This window comes from Crocodylus siamensis, chromosome 15, assembly GCF_052110815.1.
Source record: "Crocodylus siamensis isolate JL-2025a chromosome 15, ASM5211081v1, whole genome shotgun sequence".
NCBI classification, from domain to species: Eukaryota; Metazoa; Chordata; order Crocodylia; family Crocodylidae; genus Crocodylus; species Crocodylus siamensis.
Genome location: NC_143409.1, coordinates 45,321,115 through 45,343,069, shown reverse-complemented (window position 1 = coordinate 45,343,069; position 21,955 = coordinate 45,321,115). Strand labels below are relative to the sequence as shown.

General features: G+C 53.5%; 1 protein-coding gene across 2 annotated transcripts; it reads right to left on the bottom strand.

The window, feature by feature from the left end:
* Positions 1 to 1,157: 1,157 nt before the first annotated feature.
* LOC149852505 (zinc finger protein RFP-like) lies at positions 1,158 to 21,129 on the bottom strand. Of its 2 annotated transcripts, XM_090029136.1 has the most exons (8): positions 20,722 to 21,129; positions 17,030 to 17,782; positions 6,976 to 7,071; positions 5,890 to 6,120; positions 5,598 to 5,620; positions 5,028 to 5,143; positions 4,159 to 4,218; positions 1,158 to 3,529 (listed from the first exon to the last, which is right to left on the bottom strand). In XM_090029136.1, exons 2-8 carry the CDS (start codon positions 17,585 to 17,587, stop codon positions 2,988 to 2,990), a joined length of 1,626 nt encoding a protein of 541 aa, XP_089885262.1. In that variant the 5' UTR covers positions 17,588 to 17,782; positions 20,722 to 21,129; the 3' UTR covers positions 1,158 to 2,987. The 2 variants fall into 2 exon arrangements, with proteins under 2 accessions (XP_089885262.1, XP_089885263.1); XM_090029137.1 differs by lacking the exon at positions 17,030 to 17,782 and having other exon boundaries at positions 20,722 to 21,126.
* Between the last annotated feature and the right edge of the window lie 826 nt (positions 21,130 to 21,955).

Sequence of the window (21,955 nt, the reverse complement as noted above, 5' to 3'; positions counted from 1 at the left end):
CCCCTCAGCTTTGGAGAAATGCTCCCCTTGGGGTTAAGTACACTATGGTGCATCCTGCCACACCAACCGCACTACTGAGCCCTGGGGAGGCACAAGTCCACTGTGGTTTTCAGTTCCTGCCCAGCATCAGCCCACGTGGGGAGGAGTGAAGTGGAGCCACGTAGCTGCTCAGGGTCTATCTGATATCCAAGGGGACAAGGAGAGATCCACATGGCCCCAACCCAGCTCTGTGCTTGCTACATACATCAGCAAGAGATGCCCAGTATTGGGATGGCCCCCACAGCTGGAGTAGGGACCTAGAGCCAGGTCTTGTTGCTCCAAATCCAAGGGTTTTTCTGAAATATGGGCCCAGCTAGTCTGTCTGCAGTGGGCTGTAGGGAAAGGAGAAATCTCTCCTCCCACTTCTCCCTCCTGCACAGGAGCACTGGATGACAATTCACCGCCTCCCTTCTTGTCCGTGCAGAGGAGCAGGAGGTTTTATTCAGAGCACTGAGCCATATGATGAGGGGGCTGGATGCCTCACAGTGCCCTGGAGGTCTATCTCCTGTGCCCCGCCGCCTGTGAAGAGTTGAGGAACAGAGAAGCAGAAGAAGAGAGTCAAGGAAATGTCAAGAAGCAATGCAAGTGCGGTGCAGTCAGTGACTACAGCACTTTGCAGTATCCGATGTCATACTCAGGCTGTCAATGCTGCACGAGTTGGCACATCCACCCCTGAGCTCCCTGCCGAGGCGGGGGATGACAGTCAAGGTCACACTCTGGAGCTGGGGACTTTGACGTAAGGACAGTGCCGGGAGTGACGTGCTACAGATCCCACCCCCAAGCATAAATCCCTTCATGCCCAGCCCTCAGCTTTCTGGCTCTGGACAAGTCTAGGGCGGGAAGGAGACCGTGACAAACCCTCGAGTGGCTTGGTGGCTATCTACAGGACACAGGCATCTACCCACTGTCCTGCTGTACCCTGAGACTGGGTCTTGCTCATGGGAGACTCCTCTCTGCTTAGCAAGACTCAACCTGACAAGCTCCCTGACCAGACCTTACATCTTGGTGGAGAACCAAAAAACTCTTGGCTTCCCTAAGCTTGCAAAAATAGGTGTGCCATCTTTGTACAAGCAGCGAAACCCGCTGCCGCCAGCTGCCACAAATCACAAGAGAAACAGTAAGATCAGAATAGGTTTATTGCATAAGACAGAAAAACACAGAACAGAGATTCAACTTGCAGACAAGCAAACAGAAAATCAAACCAAACCACTGCACCGCTGCCTTCTGACTCGGAATAGCTTCCGGGTCCCTTCCTTGTTTCAGTCAACAAGCAGCCCACTAATCTCTCGGAAGACCCCACAGCCTCTCCCTGGCTTGCGCTCCCATTTCACCTGAAAATATGAGTGACCCCCTCCCAGCAAAGAACTTCTCCTTAAATCCTGCCTTTTCTAACACTTCATCTTTCCTTCATTCAGTTCCTGAAACCAATCTACATCTTCTCTTCTGAGATCTTCCCTGGTGCTTCACCCTTTGCTATGGACTCAGCTACTGTTGAGCAGAAGTCCTCAATCTCCAAGTCTAACCCTAAAGCTGAACGCACAAACATATTCACAATAACAATGCACATATGGGAGCTTGGTTTTAGTTGCTTATAAGAGAGCAAACATGATGGTCATCAACCCAACTTAGTGGGGATGTCTGTGAAATGCCCCACTGCAGCTTTGCTTAGTCCATGACAGGGAGGGATGGGGAAATCCATGTGCTAATACATGGCACCAAGGAGCTGGCTTCACCCTGGGAAGCCTGTTGGGAATCTCCCTCTTGCACTCTTTTTCCTCCTTTCCCCTTTCCCTCCTTTCACCAGCTGATTTGTCCAGCACTTTTTTTGCAGTCATGGTCCTTTGTCTCTGTGTCCCTACAATCCTCTGCTCCATGGTGCAAATCAGGCCCCCACATCCTTTCTCCGCCTTTCCCAAGGATTCTCCAGTTAGTTTTTTGGAATTCACTATTTTGCCTTTCTTCTGCTGGTCCCTCTGCTGACACCTGGGCTGTCCCTACCTGAGCACCACTGTCAGCCCCCAAAGTTCATAGCACTTTGGACAGGAGCCCTCGTAAACCACATTAAAGATGCATTCTGCATGACTTCTCAGGCCTACGGTGGCTGAATTCCCCTCCCACCTCTAGGCATGAGAACATGGGAAGGCTGTTACCTCTTCCACACGGACAGAGGATGGAGGCTCGGGGCCTGCTGCAGAAGCTGTTTATTGGTAGATCCACTTGGGATCCTACTGCACAGGGCTTTAATTGCTCAAAGCAGATGGGAGCTTCCAGCTTCTCCCCATGCTCCCAAATCCTACTTCATTCATTCTCTGTCCCTGATGCAGCAACAGCTTGTGTCCCCCAAACCCCACAACTCTTTTGCTCCCATCCATGAACCTGCCCTCTGAATCTCACCCTCACGAGCACACTCTCCAGTCCCCCACGGCCCTCCCCTTCCCTGTCTCAGTCTCTCAGCCTCTGCCCTACAGCAAAGACGGATCTTGCTTCTTGGGAACCCCCAGCCCAGGGGCCTCAGCTGCTTATGAAAAACAACCCAAACACAAACCAGCTCAGCAGTTCCCCAGAGGCAGAGCTGCACCTCCAGACACAGCCTGACCCCCCCACATCTCCAGCTGGGGCCTCCCTTCTCAGAGGATGCCCAGAGGCACTTTGCAGGGAGCCCCCAGCCTTGGGCTGCTTGGGTCCGAGACAGACCAATGCTCCAGAGCCGGGGGCATCCCTCAGGGGACCCTGTACTGCCAGCCCTGCTGAAGCCCTCAAAAGCCAGGGAGCAACATGCCTTGTTACTGCTGCAGCAGTAGCATGGTTCGGTCTGTACAGACACAACCCAAGCTCGTCCTAAGAGTAGAGAGGGAGGGAAGGCTGAGTAAAGGGGAGTCCGCCAGGGTCAGAGAGACTGCTTAGAGACACCCACATTACCCTTGGCTGGGTAACAGCCCATCCCTGGCTCAGGGGCACAGTTTAAGTGCAGGTGTACCAAAGCTGGCTACATTGAAAGGCTTGAGCCAGAGCCATGGCCGGATTCGTTCTCCAGCAAACAAAGCTGGTGGGAAGGTGAAGACCGGGGCCTTGGTGTCAGCATTAAAAAATGACACCTGCCCTGCTGCATAGTCCAGACATACCCGCACCCTGCGGGGCACCTGGCACTGGGAGAGGGGGGTTGGATCAGGGGCAGTGAGAGCCTCCAGTGGGCCAGAAAACTGGTGCTGCACAGCCCAGATCCCTTCGTCAGGGCTAAAGAAGAACTTCCCCTTCCTCCTCACAGACTCTGTGGCGACCCCCACGGCCCAGCAATCCCCCTCCCCCACCTCCACCTCCCAGCAGTGTTTCCCCGAGGTGAATCCCTCATGGCCCAGCACACAGTACATAAAGTTAAACCTCTCAGGATTATTTAGCAGAGGCTGCCATGCCTGTCTCCATCTCACACTTCTTCGATCCGCAGACAGGACAAGGCGGGGATGAGCTGTGCCTGGAGCCAGAGTCACTGCCGCTGGGAGAGACAAACAGCACCAGCTCAGCCCTGGGGCAGGCGGGGCCGTTCCTCCCCCTCCCCAGCAGTCCCCTTCTCCCAGGGGCTGCCCCTGCCCTGGGCCCTGGAGGCCGAGCACAGACGGCCCCGCAGCTCCTCGGCCTGGCACTGCCCCTGCCCCTGCCCCCCTGCAGGGGCTGCCCCATTCCCAGCAGCAGGGACACAGGCAGGAAGGGCCCCAGAGCGGGGCGTGAGGGGGCAAGAGGAGGCAGGCGACAGCCTCACGCTCCCTCCTCTGGGCTGCCCTGCCCCCCCAGGCTGGGCATGGAGGTGAAGACGCAGCCGTGGGGGGGATGGGGAGGTGGCACAAGGCAGCAGCATCTTCACACCCGCGACAGGAGGGAGCAGTGGCCCAGGGAGAGCTGCCCTCCCCAGAGAGAGGGAATGGGAGAAGAGCCAGGGGAGCCTCTGCGAGGGGCAAGGAGGGGGACATGACAGCCCTGAGGGACGACTGCCACCTCCCACCTCTCAAACGAGCAGCTGCACTTAAGTCTAAGGCCACAGGCCTGTGCGAAGCGAAAGTCTCTGCGACTCCGTGCAGGATTCTGGGAATTTGCTGCGACTCAGGACAATCCCCCCCGAGAGCTTACCCTTGGTGTATGAACCCAGCAGATCCTCATTTTCCTGCTCACAGGCAGACAGCAGAGTGTCTGGAGGGGGAAGAGCACAAACATGACACTTCCTGGTGTCAGGCTGGTACGGACATTGCAGCCCAGATCCCACCTTTCTGACCCGAGTGCCTCAGACTGAGCAGAGATGCTGGGGCGGCTCCATCTCCACCCCAGCTACCAGCACCGGCAGCTGCTGTAACCTCAGAAGCTGCCTCTGCATCTCTGCCCCTCGACCGTGGCACCATCTCTGCCTGGAGGTGATGTCCTGCTTTTGCAAGGGAGCAGGACATCAAAGGTGTAGCTTCCCGCAGGGAACGCCCCTCCATCTGCCTGGCCTGCCCCCCTCTACTTCAGACACACACGGGGGCCCTCCCAGTGCCCGCTGCTCCCGGGGAGGAGGGAGAAGACGTGGGAGGGCAGATTTCTCCTTCCCACTGCAGCCAGACAGGCTGGGTCCATAGCTCAGAAAAAGCCCTCGATTTGGGTTCTCTATTCTGGATGTCAATCACGGAGCAACACGGCCTGGCTCTCAGAGCGGCTGGGCCCCCGCAGCCCCCACCGACTCCTCGCGCAGCCGAGACTGACAGAGCCCGGAGCGCACGGCCTGCCAGGCTGCGTCTTGGGGAAGCACTGCAAAAGTTATGTGGCTAAACTTGGGCCTTAATTTTCTGAGGTCACAGGGCAAACACATGCGATAAGGTTAATGCCTGGATCCTCCTTGTCCACTTAGTTAGTTGGCTTCCTGCCTTTTATAAACAACCACATTTTCAGCCCATAGACCAGAGCCCATCTCCCCCCATGGCCACAGACACTCTTCTCTGCATCCCCTCCCCATCCCTTCTCCGTACCTTTGAACTTCCTCACGGTCTCTGTCAGAGCACAGGTTTGCTGGCAGAAATCCTGGAGTTTCCTTTCCAGCTCAGAAGAAGTTGGCACCGGCTGTGGGATCACCCTTTTTTCACACCTGGGAAAACCCATCTCAGGTGAGCGAATGAACTGGCAGACCTCAGTGCCCTTCGCTGCTCAGCCCTGCTCCACGGAGGCGCAGCACAGGCAGTGGCAGTGCAACCGCCCCTCACACTGGCCCATTCAGATGTTTTTCCCCAGCTTGGTCACTGCTGACCTGGGTAGATTTGTGACCAATGGCCTAGCAAACAATGGCCCGTATTGCACGCCGAGGGCCCCCAGGCAGCCGGACCTCAGGGCAAGTCACATCTGTTGGAGAGGCTTTAGGTTAAACATAGCCAAAACAACCCCTCCATTTTGGAGAAATACTCCCCTCAGGATTAAGTTCACTGGAGAAATTTCATCGTGCCCCACCAACCGCACTGTTGAGCCCCGGGGAGGCACAAGTCTACCGTGCTCTGCAGCCGCTTCCCAGCAGCAGCCCGTGTGAGGAGTCGATTGATGCCACGTACCTGCTCAGGGTCCGTCTGATATCCTGGAAGACAAAGAGAGACAAAGTGAATCATCTAGTCTATGCCACACGCTGGAGGTCTCAAGGAGGCCTTTGGAAACACGAGAGAGACAGGGCTGAGTGCCGAGATTTCCATCGCTGGCACGCGCATCTGTAACTTCAGAAGTCAAGAAGAACGGCCATGCCTGTGGTGCGCGTGCCAGGTCGCCCTGTGGTCTCTGCTGCTGGGCTCCAGGAGTCAGCAGCCGTCCCCCCCAGGACAAGGCCCTGGGCTGTCCCCAGCACAGGCTCACCTGCAGGAACTCACTCGCTGGCTGCTGGCACTTCGCCTCCATCTCGCTGATCAGCTCGCTGAGATGGGAAATCTCCTCAGAGAGTTTGGTATCCTTTTCCTTCTGCATCTTTGCAACTTCCTTCTCCAGCTCCCCCAGTTGGGCCAGCAGGAGCTGCTCTTGTTCCTGTAGTAGCCGGCGCAGCTGCTGAAAATCGGACACAATCTTCTGCCTCTTGGCTCCTGCCTGTTTCTGTAAAACAACTATAGTAAGTGACCCCAACACAGGCCTGAGTGTGCAGGGGACAGGTGCTTGGCAAAGCCCAAGACACCAGGATAATATCCTTCCCCCTGGCAGATATGCAGTCATTTCGCTTTGCATTGAATTTGACCCTAATATGTATTAAGGGTGGGGGTGGCCATGCTGGGGGAGATCGGTCAGAGATCTGAAGTGAGGCACCATCAGTACGCTGTCCCTCTTTTTCATCTGACCCAGGTACTCCAGTCTTGGTCCTTGACCCGTAGCTGGCAACAGCTGGGGACCAGACACAGGAGAACCAATTGAAGTTGAATCCATGCAAGTCAGAGGCGACGATGTTTGGCTGGCCTCCTGGCTTGTGGTGAAAAAAGAAAACACTCACTACATGAGGATGACTAGGGGCACGTGTTACCAATTCTGGGCCTGTAGCTGGAGCTGGCCACCATCACGTAACCTCAAAAATGGACTAAAGAAATATGCTTTCTATGTGCCTGCTTTGAGGAACAGCCAGAAGCTGTAGCTGTTGGAGAACACAATGGCCAGCTTTGTGACAGAGGTCAGTTGTCAGGAGCACATTGCTCCAGAGGCTGCTCGGGCTTCCACCTTTTTGGGTGCAAAACAGAGTTCTGGGTTTTGACCTCTAAGGCCCTAAAGAGTCTGGGCCCTGCACACTTCTGGCAGCCCTTTTCCCTTACACCCCACTGTGATCCACTGACATCAGCCAATAGTAACGTCCTACAAGGACCACACACGTGCCAAGCTTCTTCGGTGAAATCACGGAGGAGGTGGTTCTGGGGAACTGCTCCTCGGCCCAGGCAATCCCTCCCATTGTGGTCCCAAGACACCTACCAGAGATTTCTGGATTTTCCCTTCCCCAGTCTGTTTCAGTCCCAGGAGGTTTTCTCTTCTTTCCCTCAGAGTCTTCAAATGGGCCTGAAGTTTTTCCTAAAAAAACAGAAATGAGTTGAGCCATTTTATCTTGATGAGCGGAGCAGGGGGATGCATGGGATGATTGCAGTGGCTTGTTCTGCAGGATGCTAACAAAGGAATTTCTTTGACTACCCAGACACCAAGACTCAACAGCTCCTTGCAGACCCGAGTATGCTCATGGCACTGGAGACACCTCCAAAGTGCAATCAATTGCTGCAGCCGAGGAGGGAGCTTCAGGCCACAGACCTTTTTTGGGCCCAGTCCTCAGCGGAGTTCTCCGAGCAGGAAACAGGCATCTCAGAGTGAGACTCCTGAAGGTTTGCTTCTGAGACTATAGAGCTGACACGGCCTGATGGGTTCAGCCTGAAAGCCATTGGTAACTGCACTGCCTGGACAGAAGGCATGAATCGGAGAGCAACTGCATTAGCATAGCTGACCCATGACAAGTGCCAGGGTTCACTCCAGCGATGCTCTAAACTCTGCCAGGAAGCAGGGTAGATATTAGGGCTGTGCGAGTCTTCGGATCCCTCTTCAGATCCGGACCTGCTTTGGATGCTTCAGATGCCGGATCAAAGCAGGATCCCAGCAATGGTGTCCGGAGTGGGTCGGGGGCATCCGAATCACTTCAGATGCTTCAGACCCGCTTCGGGCATTTTGAGGCAATTAGAAGAGGGAGGGGGAGCAGGGGAGGGACAGAGAGTGGGAAGGGGTGGGGGGGGAAGACTGACGTCTGTAGGTAGCCAGTGAGAAGGATTTCTCCCTGGCTACCTTTCCAATGGCAGTGTCTGTGGGGTGGGCCTAAAAAAGTATAAAAGCCTCTGTTTCCAGCCCGCCTCTGCCTTTTGCAGCCGGTTCCTTGTCAGCAAGTATGTGAGAGAAGAATGCTGCGACTGAGACCTGCACGCTGCTTTTTCATGTTATAAAGGAGTGGTTAGGATTTAGCTTAGCTTAGCTTAGTTTAGCTTAGCTATTCTATTCAATTATTGGTAGTATTACAATTCAGTTTATTTCCTTGAATAATTTTTTTGGAAACTTCGCAAGAAGAAAGTTGTGTTTTCCCAGCCAGTGTTATCTATCACTGTGCAGTAAGGCACAGATTGCTAGCATGCATGCACATACACAGAGACCCAGAATATAGGAAAAAAATCACAGCGGAAGACAACAGATATTTACAGAAGAGCAAGACACAGATAATATATTGAGATACAGGAAGACACACAACTAATTTTATTCAGAGCACAAGATAGACAATATTGTGAGAGTCACAAAGAAGATGCACAAATAATTTCATTCACAGCACGAGACAAGACACAGATATTCACGGGAGAACAAGACAGATATACAAAAAAATTCACACACACAGAGACCTTTTGCATCACAGGAAAGATCAATACAAAGCATGCTGAAAGGCAGGTGCCAGGTCTTCTGGCAGGGGAAGGAGAGGGGGTAGGGGGAGAGCTAGAGCTGCATGCCCCCCCCGCCCCAAACACAGATGCATTCCCTTCCCATGACACTCGTGCTGCCCGTGAAAGCGAGGCGGTGGGAGCAGTGTCTGCACCTGACATCCCTGCACCACCTCCCCTCAGTCCAGAAGTGGGCACCAGCCGTGGAATCACTGCCTCCTCCACCCCAATGTCATTTCTCAGCGTGAGCCTCCCACTGCCAGAGAGGAGCTGGAGCTGGAACCAGGGATGCTGAGCGCGCTGACTCAAGCAATCCTGGGGACCGAGGGGGAATCAGAGTCTGTGCTCCATACCCCTCAAGTTTCCCCTAGACCCAGGTCACCTCCGGACAGCAGCACCTTGGAGGAGGCTGAGGTTGTGGAGGCAAGTGGCTCAGCTGAGGCAGCTCCTGCTGTTCAACCTCAGCCTGTTGAGAAGGGGGAAAAGGCAGGATCCTCACCCTCAGCCCAGAAGCAGGGGAGTAGTGTAGTGTGAGATCATTTTGAGGTGGCAGATGATCCCAAGTTTGCCATCTGCCAGCACTGCTGAAGGCACATGAGCCGTGGCAAGGACGTGAGACACTTCTCTACCACGGCGATGCTGCTACATCTGAGGAGGCAGCACCCCCTTGCCTTTCTTCCTGCTCAGCCTGGCACCAGCGTGAGTGTGTGGAAAGGGAAGTCCCCCAGTCGCTCCAAAGACCACTTACCCCCAAAGCAGAGGCAGGCCACCCTGGACCAGAGGGGGAAAAGGTGGACAGAAAGGGGGGCACAAATCTTGGTGGTCCTCAAGCCCTTCCTCAAGGTCACCAAGACCCTTAGCACTGGCGATGCTGTCCTCAGCCAGGTGATCCTCCTAGTAAGGGAACTGGAGAACCTCACTGGAGGTGACCAGCAGGGGAGATCATGCTTAGGGGCAACCAACACGGGTTCATTCGAGTCAGTTCCTGTCAGACCAACCTGGTGGCCTTCTACAGCCAGGTCACAAAATCCTTGGACACAGGTGCCACAGTGGACGTAGTCTTTCTGGACTTGAGGAAGCCCTTCGACACTGTCTCTCACCCCGTTCTCATTAAGAAATTAGGCGACTGTGGCATCGATGCCTACACAGTCAGATGGGTCGCAAATTGGCTGGAGGGCTGCACCCAGAGAGTGGTGGTGGATGGGTCTTTTTCGACCTGGAGGGATGTGGGCAGTGGGGTCCCCCAGGGCTTGGTCCTTGGGTCCACAGTGTTCAACATCTTCATCAGCGACTTGGACGAGGGGGTGAAAAGCACCTTGTTCAAATTCGCAGATGACACTAATATGTGGGGAGAGGTGGGCACGCTGGAGGAGATGGACAGGCTGCAACTAGATCTAGACAAGTTACAGGGGTGGGCGGATGAGAATAGGATGTGATTCAATACCAACAAGTGCAAGGTGCTGCACCTGGGGAGGAAAAGCCAGCAGCATACCTACAGGCTGCGGAACTCCCTTCTCATCAGTGCGGAGGCAGAAAAGGATCTTGGGGCCATCATTGACTCCAAGATGAACATGGGCTGGCGGTGTGGGGATGCAGTCAGGAAGGTCAACCAGACCTTGTCATGCATCCACAGATGCATCTCGAGCAGGTCCAAGGAGGTGATTCTCCCCCTCTATGCGGCACTGGTCAGGCCGCAGCTGGAGTACTGCATCCAGTTCTGGGCACCACACTTCAGGAGGGATGTGGACAGCATGGAGAGGGTCCAGAGGAGGCCACTCACATGATCAGGGGGCAGCAGGGCAGGCTCGATGAGGAGAGGCGACGGGACCTGAACCTGTTCAGCCTCCACAAGGGAAGGCTGAGGGGGGAGCTAGTGGCCATCTACAAACTGGCCAAGGGGGATACCAGCAGGCTATTGGAGAGTCCCTGTTCCCCATGAGCACTACCAGGAGTAATGAGGAATAACGGTCATAAGTTGACTGAGAGTAGATTCAGGCTGGATACCCGAAGGCGCTACTTCACAGTCAGGGCGGCTAGGATCTGGAACCAACTTCCAAGAGAAGTGGTGCTCACTCCTACCCTGGGGTCTTCAAAACGAGGCTGGATAATTACCTAGCCGGGGTCATTTGACCCCAGTACTCTTTCCTGCCCCTGGCAGGGGGTTGAACTTGATGATCTGCTCAGGTCCCTTCCGACCCGACCAACTATGAAACTATGAAATGGAGATGTTCCAGGGGATCAATGTTCCTGTCTGCGGCAGGCCGCTGTCACCAGATGTGCAGACACTGGTGAGGCGGCTGAAGGAGGGCATCAGGAGATGGCTGGATCATTTGCGGTCCAGTATTGTCCATATGATGGTGAGCATGTGTGACCCGAGGGTGAAGGGGAGCATGTGCGCTGGCAGCCCCAAAACCCTCGCTCACTGGACACAGGTGCTGATGAACAAAGTCAGGGAGACTGAAGTGCAGCGGCGAGGGGATGTGGAAGAGGAGGATCCACTTTCCCGTGCCAGCACTACCAGCACCGGCGCCAGCACCAGCCAGTCTCCTCCACGCCAGCCACTGCCAATGTGGGCCATGGCTTCAATGCTGGGGTCGAAACGCACCAGACCCCAGCCTCAGGCAGGTAGAACTGAGGCTTCGGTGGCTACTTATCTCGCTGAGGATGTGGAGTCACTGGACTGTGATGCCTCGGCCTACTGGGAAAGCCACAGGCAGATGTGGCAGGATCTGGCCTCGGCTGCCCGGCAACACCTGTCCTGTCCACCGACCAGTGGTCTAAGCGAGAGGGTGTTTGGCATAGCTGGGGACGTTGTGACACCCCACCACACCTGCCTGCATCCTACGCTGGCGGAGCAGCTGGTGTTCCTGACGGTGAACCTCCCGCCGCTGCGGTTCCCCAAGCTCCACCTGCAGACGGACTGGGTGCCACCCGCCTCACTCTGTCTGCACCAGTTTCCTTTTTTGAGTTTTTGAAAGCTGAGTAATGCCCTGCTCTCAGGTGAAGGGGACACTAACTGCATCACCAGCCAGCCGGGGAAGAACGTGTCCCTGCTGAGCTCATTCCCTGCCAGGACGAACTTGGAGGTATTGGATGGGGGCTTTGGGGAAGGAGGAGGCCCCAGGTCCTGGGCATGACCACTAAAACTGCACCCTGCCAGGGTAGGGAGGCCTGGTAGGACTGGTGGTGGCGCGGCAGTCCTGTAAATGCCAGGACCAACGATCCCCTGGCGAAAGGCAGGTAGGAAGCACCATAACCTCCAGCTAATGCACGCACACACAAAGCCCTGGCTGGGGAACACCCAGACCTGTCACCTCTTTGACAGGCCTGACACTTGCTGGCTGTCCTAGGTGACATTTGGCAGGGTTAGCTTTGAGACTAGCCACTCATTTCACCTGGAACACCTCTCTCAGCTCCTGGAGAGAGGTAAATGCGTTGGTAAATATTAAAACAGCATCCACATCGGCAGCCGTATATGCCCAGTGCAGGCAGAGCACTTTGTCCTTTCGATGTTGGAGGGTCACCGGGTTCCATGTAGACCAAAAGAGTCCTGAAGTAATACAGCCCACCAGGTGTTGCAAAATCTGTGATTTCTCGGGATGCCGAGTCCAAAAGGTATTTGGCCAATGCCCTTTGGTCAAGTCCAGGATAATTATGTACTTTGCATTGCCTATTCCCTCCATTATTTCACCTATTCTGGGCATGGGATATGCATTGTACTTTGAAACTGCACTGACTTTGCAGAGGTCAGTACAAAATCAGACAGTGTGATCATTACCCAGTTCCTCTATTACTCCCAACTCCAACATTTTCTTAAACTGTTTACTTGTTTCCCTCAGCCATGCTGGAATTCTTGAGTGTCCCTTCTGAATTGTACAATCTGGCTTGAACATAAACTGGTGTTTGACTAATGTAGTCCTGCCTGAAACTTGAATCCCCTTTAACTCGGCTCCAGAGGTCCCACCAAGTCCACTACAACCTGCTCGAAGGGTATGCCAACCAACAGGATGGGTATTAATGGGGCTTTATGGGCAAGCCGCAGGGCAATCATCTGACGGTTGGGGTAGGAGGCACAATAGTCCTTGATTTTGTGGTCAAAAAAACTTCACCAGCACTCTATCCTGGGTCCTTTCCACCCACAAATGACCCTCCATGGTATATCATGGGCCAGCTTCACAACCTGGCTATGGTGCTGCTTGAGGACTAGTAGTTGGGACCGGCAGGCCCCTCTGGTCTTGTCTTTGTCACCCTCATCAAGAGTTCCCCCCGTAACTTTGCACTCGCTATGGCTTCATTGGCCCAACCCAACCATCCATGCAGAAGGGCACATTACTGGGTCCTTCCTTTGATCACAAGTGAAATACCAGCTTTCCCCTACCTGATCAGCCCACCTTCCCAAAGTCCTGAGGTTCACTGACCCTCTGCATCCTTTGGAGGGGGGTGGTCCAGATTGCATTGAACCCCCAATTCCTTTTCCTGAGTATTTCCTGTGGCTGGCAAGGGCCTCTCACCTGACCTGCTGCTGCTCTCAGCATGACCTGGGTCAAGGTCCAAAGAGCTCAGGGTCTGAAAAGGGAAACATCTCTTCCAGTTCTGGTTCCATGGGATGGAGATCAGCCTGATTTCCATCCACTCTTTGAGCCAGCCACACCAAACTTGGTCATTGAGCCCCAATCTCACCCCACCATCACAGGGTATACTAGATGGCTGGCCATCACAGCTCTCACATGACCTTCCTGATGGTCAGGCTTAGACAGATTATGGGGTAGTGTCAAGTATCCCCATGAATGCAGGTGAATCCCAGCATTCACCTACTGGAATGTCTACTGTGTTCACAAATTGCTCACAGAAAATGTTCTGTCCAGATTGTGAGTCTATGAGCCCCATCACATGGACATCCCCTATTTTGGGGGGGATCACACATCCCCTTGTGTCTGGGCTCTCCCACCATGCCTTCAAGACTAAGGCATGAGTACACCCACAATCCATCTGCAGACAGTCCCGATATTGATGGCCCTTCTTCCTGCAATGAAAGTTCATTTAAGCTTCAATTCCTCTTCCTGAACTGCAGGGATGCCCCAGGTGGCTCTCTTCTCTGGAAGGATCACTCAAGAGCCTTCTGGAGGTTCCCTTCCTCCTGGCTGGGGTCTTGGAGGACACAGAGATAACACCCTGCTGGGGATCTCCTTAGGGACTCAGCTGGTTTTCCCCATAGCCCCCACTTCCCCAGGGATCCCAACAGTCTACCCCTACCCCCATAAAGTCCTCTACTTTTCAGGTGGCCTCCAAGCTGGCCACCAGTGGCAATACATCTACCTTTGGATTTCTACTAGGAGGTTGGTGCAGAACTGTTCTAGGGTCACCGGTTCTAAAATATCCACAGTCAACCAGGAATCTGGGTTTAGCCAGTGGGCGCACAAACCCTTTAGCTTTGGGCCATGGCACACGGCCATGTATTCAGGTCCCAAGTCTCTAATTGAACTTGCAGCAATAGGCCTCTTCTGTAAGATCCAACCAGTCCAGTAGGGCCATTCCAATTTTCAGTCCCTTTATTTTACATGTGGGGAGCTTGTCCCCACAGCGAACAGAGCAAGAAACAACATAAACAAACATGTAAATAAACGAAAGTAAAACTTCTGGTCTTTCCCTAAACCTAGAGAGAGAGGCAACCCAGGCTTTGGGCTTTTCCCTCAGTGTACCAACTGCCACTGCTGCCTCCTCCTCCTCTCCCTCTTAGCCACAATCCCTGGGAGCTTTTAACTACCTGTACAACCAGCCAATCATCCCCACCAGCTGACCTAGAGCTTCTAGGCAGGCAGGCTTGTCCCTCTATCCCCTTGCAGTTGGGCATCAGCCCCTGAGCCATGCACTTTGCTGTATTAACAGGAGTGGCACTTGCAAATCAAGGGGAGTGTTTCTTTCCCTCTATCTGGCACTGGTGAGGCCTCACCTGGAGTGTTATGTCTGGCATCTGGCCCCACATTTCTGGAAAGATGTAGGCAGATTTGCAAAGAGCCCAGCAGAGATGAGGAGGAATTTTCTGATCACAAGGGTAATTAAGCATTGCAACAAACTACCTAGAAAAGTTATCAAATCTGTACATGCGGAAATTTTCAAGAGAGGGTTAGACAGGTTTGTTTAGTCAAGTTAGGTAGGTTTGTTTAGTCATGCATAATACTGCCTGAGACAGGTCAAAATGATCTCATGAAGTCCCTTCCAGGCCTGCTGTCATATCATCCTATGGCTTTCGACCACTGAATCCAGGAGACAGAAGTGCACCTGAGGAATCACACTCTAGTAGCTGGGCCCCACTGAGTACCACTGAGAAACAACTGCCTCCAAAACCACACAGACACAGGGAATAGGGTTTGACAAAAGCCAAGGGCACTTAAGAATGATAGCCAAAAACCTGGATAAAGTGATAGCCAAGGATCTGGGTTTTGTTTCCCACCGAAAAGCAGGAAAAATAATCGCAGATTTCCCCTTTTAACAGACAAAAAAGCAGATTTTTCATTTTAGTGGAGATACCAATGCAGTTTTCACTTCTGCAAAGAGTATTCTGCAGTCTGGCAGAGTTCCAGCCTGCAAGAGCATCTTGCAAGAATTGTGGCAAACCCCAAGCCCTGTCCCGTGGGTGGGGAGAGTGGGAAGTGGCAGGGCCTGAGACACTGCCAGCCAGGGTATGGCTCAGGCTCGTTTTCCTTCCTGGAGCCTTTAAGGTAAGTGGGGATTGCAGGGAGCTTGGGGCCAGCTTGGAGCCCTCTCCAGTGGCTCTGGGGGTGGCTAGACCAGCTGTGGGTTGGGGATGGGGGGGGGGCACCAGCAGGTGCAGGTGACTGCCAGGGCTGGGGGCTGTGGGAAGAGCCAGCGAGACGGGTGGGGAACAGGGCAGAGGGGTGTGAGCAAGGGTTGATGGAGTGGGGAGGTGCCAGTGAGAAGTCCCACATGGAGGCAAAGAGCCAGGCCTGATGGTGCACAGCTCCCAGCCCACACACCATCAGGCCAGGATTGCTGGCTCCATGCCTCCACATATGGCATTCAGCAGGAAGCTGCCTATGGAGGTGTGGAGCCCACCCGGCCCGATAACATGTGGCTCCTGCCTGCAGTGCCACAATCTGCATGCACTAGCATGGAGCTAGCCTGGTCTGGTGTGAGGCGTGCACCAGCAGCTCCATGCCAGCACATGCAGGCCCTTGGACTTGGCCAGAGGTGTGTGCCACAGGGGTTCTGCCTGCCGCAGCCGTAAGCACACCGAGGGCCCACTGCCTGCTGCTGTTGAGCTGCCAGCAGTGGGGCCTGTGTACCACAAACCCACCCACAACACCCACACACATCTCCCCACACCTTCACAAATCCCCCTCCACATACACACACCTCACACCCACCCCCCAACCACACAAAGTACCTGCATGTATTTCTAAAGAAGGTTCAAATAGTGTTATATTTAGTTTAATTTGTAAAGAAAAAAATAATAATAAATTTTGCATAATTGAGTCTTCCTGCACATCATTTTGATTTCTTCTGCGCATAATTCCCTGGGGTGTATTACGGAGGGGGTCTCATCAGCAGCTCTTATTTTCCATGATAAAAAACTCAAAATCAAGTGCCAAAATATATAGGCATTTATAATTAATTTTATTATAGTGATTGAGGCACTGGTAGGCTTCCAAATTGCTTTAAAACTGTAAATATTTCCAAATATGCTTTAAAACTGTAAACAAAATATTGTGTTCAACTAAGACTTACACACACACACACACATATGCACACTTACACACACACACACACACATATGCACACTTATATATATATATATATATATATATATAGTGGCCTTTTAATTTAATAATGGATTATGGGATTTTAATCAGAGAATTAGTGATTTATAGCAGAGAAAACCGGGATCCCTGGTGACAGCCAATAGTGGCTTTATAGTACCCACATTAATTATTGTTTTGTTACCTGCAAGGCATTGCAAAAATTACCACGTAAGAAGAAAGGAACGCAGATGCAACCAAAGGGCTGGCGCTGAGAAGAGAGGAAGATCAAACCCCCTGAAAAACTCATAAAGATTTGGAAGAAGTGAGTGGTAAAAACCGCCCCCAAGAGTGATGTGCTAGTAATCACCCCCCCGAGAGCGCTGCCAGGCTGAGAATACGGACCGTGGAATTTGCTATCTGGGATGGCTTATGGCTTTGTTTAGGAGGGAAGGCGCACTGATATGCAAGATGAGGCTTCAGAGGAAGTCCCGTGTCACGGAGCATGCGAGTGTGGAGCCGAGCGGTGAACGCTGGGGACCAGGGAAGAGGAAAGGGGCCAGTTTGAACAAATGCCCCAGGACTGTTACGAAGAGGTTTTGTGTCTTTCTCATTAAGTGCTGTTTTGACTGAGGAACCCCTAGATACCCTTACACACCCAATATAATTTTGTAACCTGTTCCCTACAAGGGAGGCTCCCCACAGCTGATCGCACCAGTAGCCAAGACATGACAAGTGGAAGGAAGGGTGGGAAGATATGAACCTGCAATTAAACCTAAAGCCGGTGCACATTAGCCGAGCAGCGGTTCCTACCTTGTAGGCCTCAGTGGCCTCTTCCAGGGGAACCACGCTGTGAGATCGGTGCGCCCGGGATCGGCCACACACCACGCAGATGGGGATTTCATCATCTTGGCAGAACAGTTTCAGAGCCTCCCCGTGCTCCCCACACGCTTGCTGCCCTCCGGCTGCCTCGGCTTTCTGCACATGCAGCCTCTTGGCTATGTCCACAACACTCGCCAGCTGCCTGTTCGGCCGGAGGCTCTTTTGTGGAAAGGTCTGTCTGCACTGAGGGCAGGTGATATCTCTGTCCAATCCCTCCCAGCACTGGGCGATGCAGGCTCGGCAGAAGTTGTGCCCGCAGTCCACGATCATCACCGGATCCTTGAAGAAGTCCAGGCAGATGGAGCAGGTCGCTTCATCCCAGAGGTTTTCTATGGTGCTCTCAGCAGCCATGTCTCCAAACGGAGGGTGGAACGGGGTTGGTTTCACTTTCCTGAGCTCAGGCACATGCTCAGACACGAGCAACAGCTGGGAGTTTCCCTTCCTGGAAATGATACTAAGCGCTGGTTGACCAGGCAGGAGTCCATGCATAACGGAGGGGTTTTTTTTAACTGAAATTATTTCAGCAATTCCTAAGCTGAAATTCAGTCTAGCTCCTGCTCATGGATTCTCTGGGCAAATATTTTGTCCTCTGTACCTTGGAAGTGATACTCAGGGCAGAAAAAGCCCAGAAGCACTGATCCTTTCTGTTGAGAACCGGACATAAATGCAAAGAGGAGCCCTGCCCTGCAACAATAACAGTCTAAAGTAAGGATGGAGCAGGAGTGCAGAGGAGCAGCAGGGGATGAGGTGGAGGAGTCTGTGGCCATCTTAGTGCCCAGAGTTTGCTGCGGGGAGTGTGGGGCAGAACCCAAGAATATCTCCTGCCCCTTCTTAGTGGGACAAGAAGGGCTCAGAGAAACCCCTCACCCCCTGCAGAAACAGGCTGTGCCATGGAGCAAGTCCCCCTGGAAACAGTGAGTGCCCAGAAGAGCAGCCGCCCCACCAGCTGCCTGGGAACAGGGCCCCTTCATACCCCCGATGGGGCAGAAGAGAAGAAAGGGCTCGATTCCCAGGCGCCCCTGTGCTGTAGTGCTGATGTCTCTGTAGGGCAGGGGGGAAACCTGTTGTTGGTGCAAGCCACCCTTTGCAGCCTGGCCCCAGGGGCAGGCACAGCCCCTCCCCACTGGGGTGGCCAGCTGCCTGCACGCAGCCTTGCTGCAAAGGAGGAGAAGTGCACATGCAGCAGAGGTTGGAGCTCCAGAGGGGATGTGCAGCACAGTGCACCGATCCCCCATGCTGCATGGGACCTAGGCAGGCAGGCAGGACTGGACCTCTTCATGAGCCGGATTGAGCCCACCCACCAGTCGCAGGCTGCCAAGGCCTGCAGTAGGGTAGCCGACTGGAGGAGGTGGAGGTGGCTGTGGCCAGAGCGGCGTGCAGATCCGGGCTCCCCACCCCCCCATCACCTCCCCCCGGGCAGCACTGCCAGGGAGGAGCCCATGGAGGTGAGGAGGATGTCAGCTGCCCACTGCACGCTTGGGGCTCCCTACCCTCCCGCCCTCCACCCTGGGGCTCCGGCGTGGGAGTGAGGAAGCGCAGCACGATGCTGCTGTGGCTGCCAAGTTGAGATTCCCCCTGCTCACCCAAGCACACCTCCGTGCTGCTGCCACGGCCTCGCCTCACACCTTGGCAGCCAGAGTGGCACGGCACTCCCTCCCGCAACGCATCCCACCCGCTGGGCTGCAGAGGTGGCTCCTGCCCGGCGCTGGTCTGGCCCAGCTGCAGCCCTGCACCTCGCTGTGGGCGCAGAAATCTCAGGCGGCACATTTACCGTGCCCCCACCCACTGATGTTGCACCCCTATTTGGGGTCGCAACCCACAGCGTGAGTACCACCTTAATAGCCTCTAGAAGGTGGCCAGCACAGGCCGGGGAAGACGGCTTCACGGTGAGGATTTAAACACTCAAGTTTTAAAGAATCACTGATCTTGGGTCACCTGCAAGGGGGAAATTCAGCAAGAACTAGAGTTCAAGACTGAAGAGCAACACATCTGAGGTGGACCTGAGTTGTTACACTCCATTCCCTGGCCCAACCGCAGAAGCCTGCTGAAGCAGTTTAGTGAACATACAAATGTGCGGAATAGGATTTTCATTGTTAATATTAAATGAACCTTGTCAAACATGGTTATCAAACAAGTCTTCTTCGCTGTCAGGTAACAATGCCTGCATCTGGTCACCTACAGAAACCTTAAACCAAGTCCAACTGCTAATAAACTAAACGAACAAGGCCATCCTGAGCCAGCTTCCGTTTACTTGTCTTTCTCTTGGCTTCTGACCTCCTTGTCTCCCTCCTGCTCATTTCCTCTGCCTCTGTCTCTTAACAACGGTCTAGTCAAGCAGATGGAAGCAAATGCCAGAACGTGTTGTAAGGAAGTACTTGGGCCCTAGCACGGCCAGCGGGGGGACGTTTCTGCTCGTAATAAGCCCTTACACTTAACATACGGCTCATTTTGAGTGAACATACATGGGAGCAGGTGCATGAGGCACAGTGTGATGGAGAAGCCAGGAGAGACAGACCCCTCCCTTGGGTGCAGCAGAGCCTGGAGAGAGCAGGAGAGGCCCACACCAAGAGAGCCACGGGGATGCATAGAGATGTCCTGGTTTGCAAGGGAGCAGGACATCAAAGGTGTAGCTTCCCACAGGGAACACCCTTCCATCTGCCTGGTCTGCGTACTCCTTGTTTCACATCCTCCCAGGGGCCCTCCCAGTGCCCGCTGCTCCTGGGGAGGAGGGGGAAGACGTGGGAGGGGAGATTTCGCCTTCCCTACAGCCCACTGCAGCCAGAGTAGCTGGCCCCATGTTTCAGAAAAAAAACCTCGATTTGGGTTCTCTATTCTGGATGTCAATCACGGAGCAACATGGCCTGGCTCTCAGAGGGGCTGGGCTCCCGCAGCTCCCACCGACTCCTCCTGCTCTAGCGACTGACAGGGAGCCCAGAGCACTTGCCTGGCCAGGTCCTGTTTTGGGGAAAATACTGGCTAAACATGGGCCTTAATAAATTTATGAAGTCACAGTGTAGAAAAAGCAGGGGCGAAAACTGTTTGCTTTTACGCTTAGTCATTCCACAAGAGCGTATCTGGAGAAGCATCGGCAACTTGTTTCTCTTACCCTGCCATATCTTAAGAGGCATCCGCTACTTGTTTCTCTCCCGCCCTGCTAACTCACGGTTAGAAAGTCCCAAGTCTCGTAACTATGTTGGCCTAAAGTACGCCCGCGCTAAAGAAAGATTCCAGTACTCTGTAACAGGATATGTAAGTAATGAAGAACCAGCACTAGGGGTCGGCTTTGATCTGAGTCTCATGACTCCAGGCCAACCTGCTTGCAAGCAATAAAGGCCTTATTTATCTCTGTGGCTCGTGGTGCGACTCACTTCTGGGGACCAAATTGGAACTTAGCCTCCAGGAGCTCGAACGGCCCCTTGTGCAACAACAGGGTGAATGAATGTGAAGTACTAATGCCTGGGCCAGGGCCCCACTATAGCCACTGAGTTTTTTGGCTGACTTTTGTACATGACCTAAATTTAAGCCAAGACACCAGAGCCCATCTCCTCCCATGGCCACAGAGACTCCATGTGTCCCCTCCCTCCCTGGTACAAGGCTCTGGGCTGTCCCCAGCACAGGCTCACCTGCAGGAACTCACTCACTGGCTCCTGGCACTTCGCCTCCATCTCGTGATCAGCTCGCTGAGATGGAAAACCCCTCGGAGAGTTTGGTGCCCTTTTCTTTCTGCATCTTCTCATCCTCCTCCTCCAGCTCTCCCAGCTGGGCCAGCAGCAGTTGCTCTTGTTCCTGTAGGAACTGGTGCAACTGCTGAAACTCAGACACAATCTTCTGCCTCTTGGATCGTGCCCGTTTCTGTAAAACACCAACAGTAAGTAACACCGGCGCAGGCCTGAGTGTTCCTGGGGCATATCCCTGGCAAAGCCTGAGACACCTAGATAATATCCTTCCCCCGGCTGATATGCAGTTGTTTCTTATTGCCATTGCATTTGACCCTAATATGCATCAAGGGGAGGTGGCCATGCTAGGTGAGATCAGAGATTTGGAGTATGCTGATTTCATACCTCTCCCTCTTTTTCATCCGACCCAGGCCCTTGTCAGAAAAACAATATAACCCGTAAAAAGCAGGTGACCCCTTGCTGAACAGAGGATCTAATGCTAAACTTTTGCTGACCTTTCCCTAAGCTTAAAAAAAAACAAACCCTTTTGCTGACAGTAAGCAAAACCATGAAACCATGAATCTTTTGCTGACAAGGTTAATCACAGAACTAGTTCCAGACAGCCTAACACTGTTCTATGTGTCCTGCAACTTTGTAACAGCAGACAAAAGACCTTGAATGCGCGCGCAGCTATGTAACGATTAATGTATAAATATCAAGCTGTAAACTCAAGGCAGGGGGCTCTTTTGTCTTTGGACATGGAGCACCCCTCTGCAGAGCAATAAATCATCTTGCCGACACCCCCTTGTTCTCGGCCTAATTGATCGCGGCTAGAAACGAGCTCAAAGACGGGAGGAGGCCAGTGTTCCTCAGTATATGAACACACCCTTCGGCGTATGGGTGCTACACAGCAGCTGGCCTATTTCCTCAACACCCTCCATTCTTGAGCCTTACTCATTAGCTGGCAACAGCTGGGGACTGGACACAAGAGATGCAAGCGAAGCTGAATCTAGATGAGACAGGTGATGACAGTTGGCAGACCTCTTAGGTTGTGCAGTCATGGATGGGGCAACGAGGAGCACCTTTCACCAATTCCCTCCAGTCTGGATCTGGCCACCATTAGCCACATCCTTGCACCTCAGGCACAGACTGCAGAAATGTGCTTTCTATGGTCCTGACCTTGACGACCATCCAGAAGCTG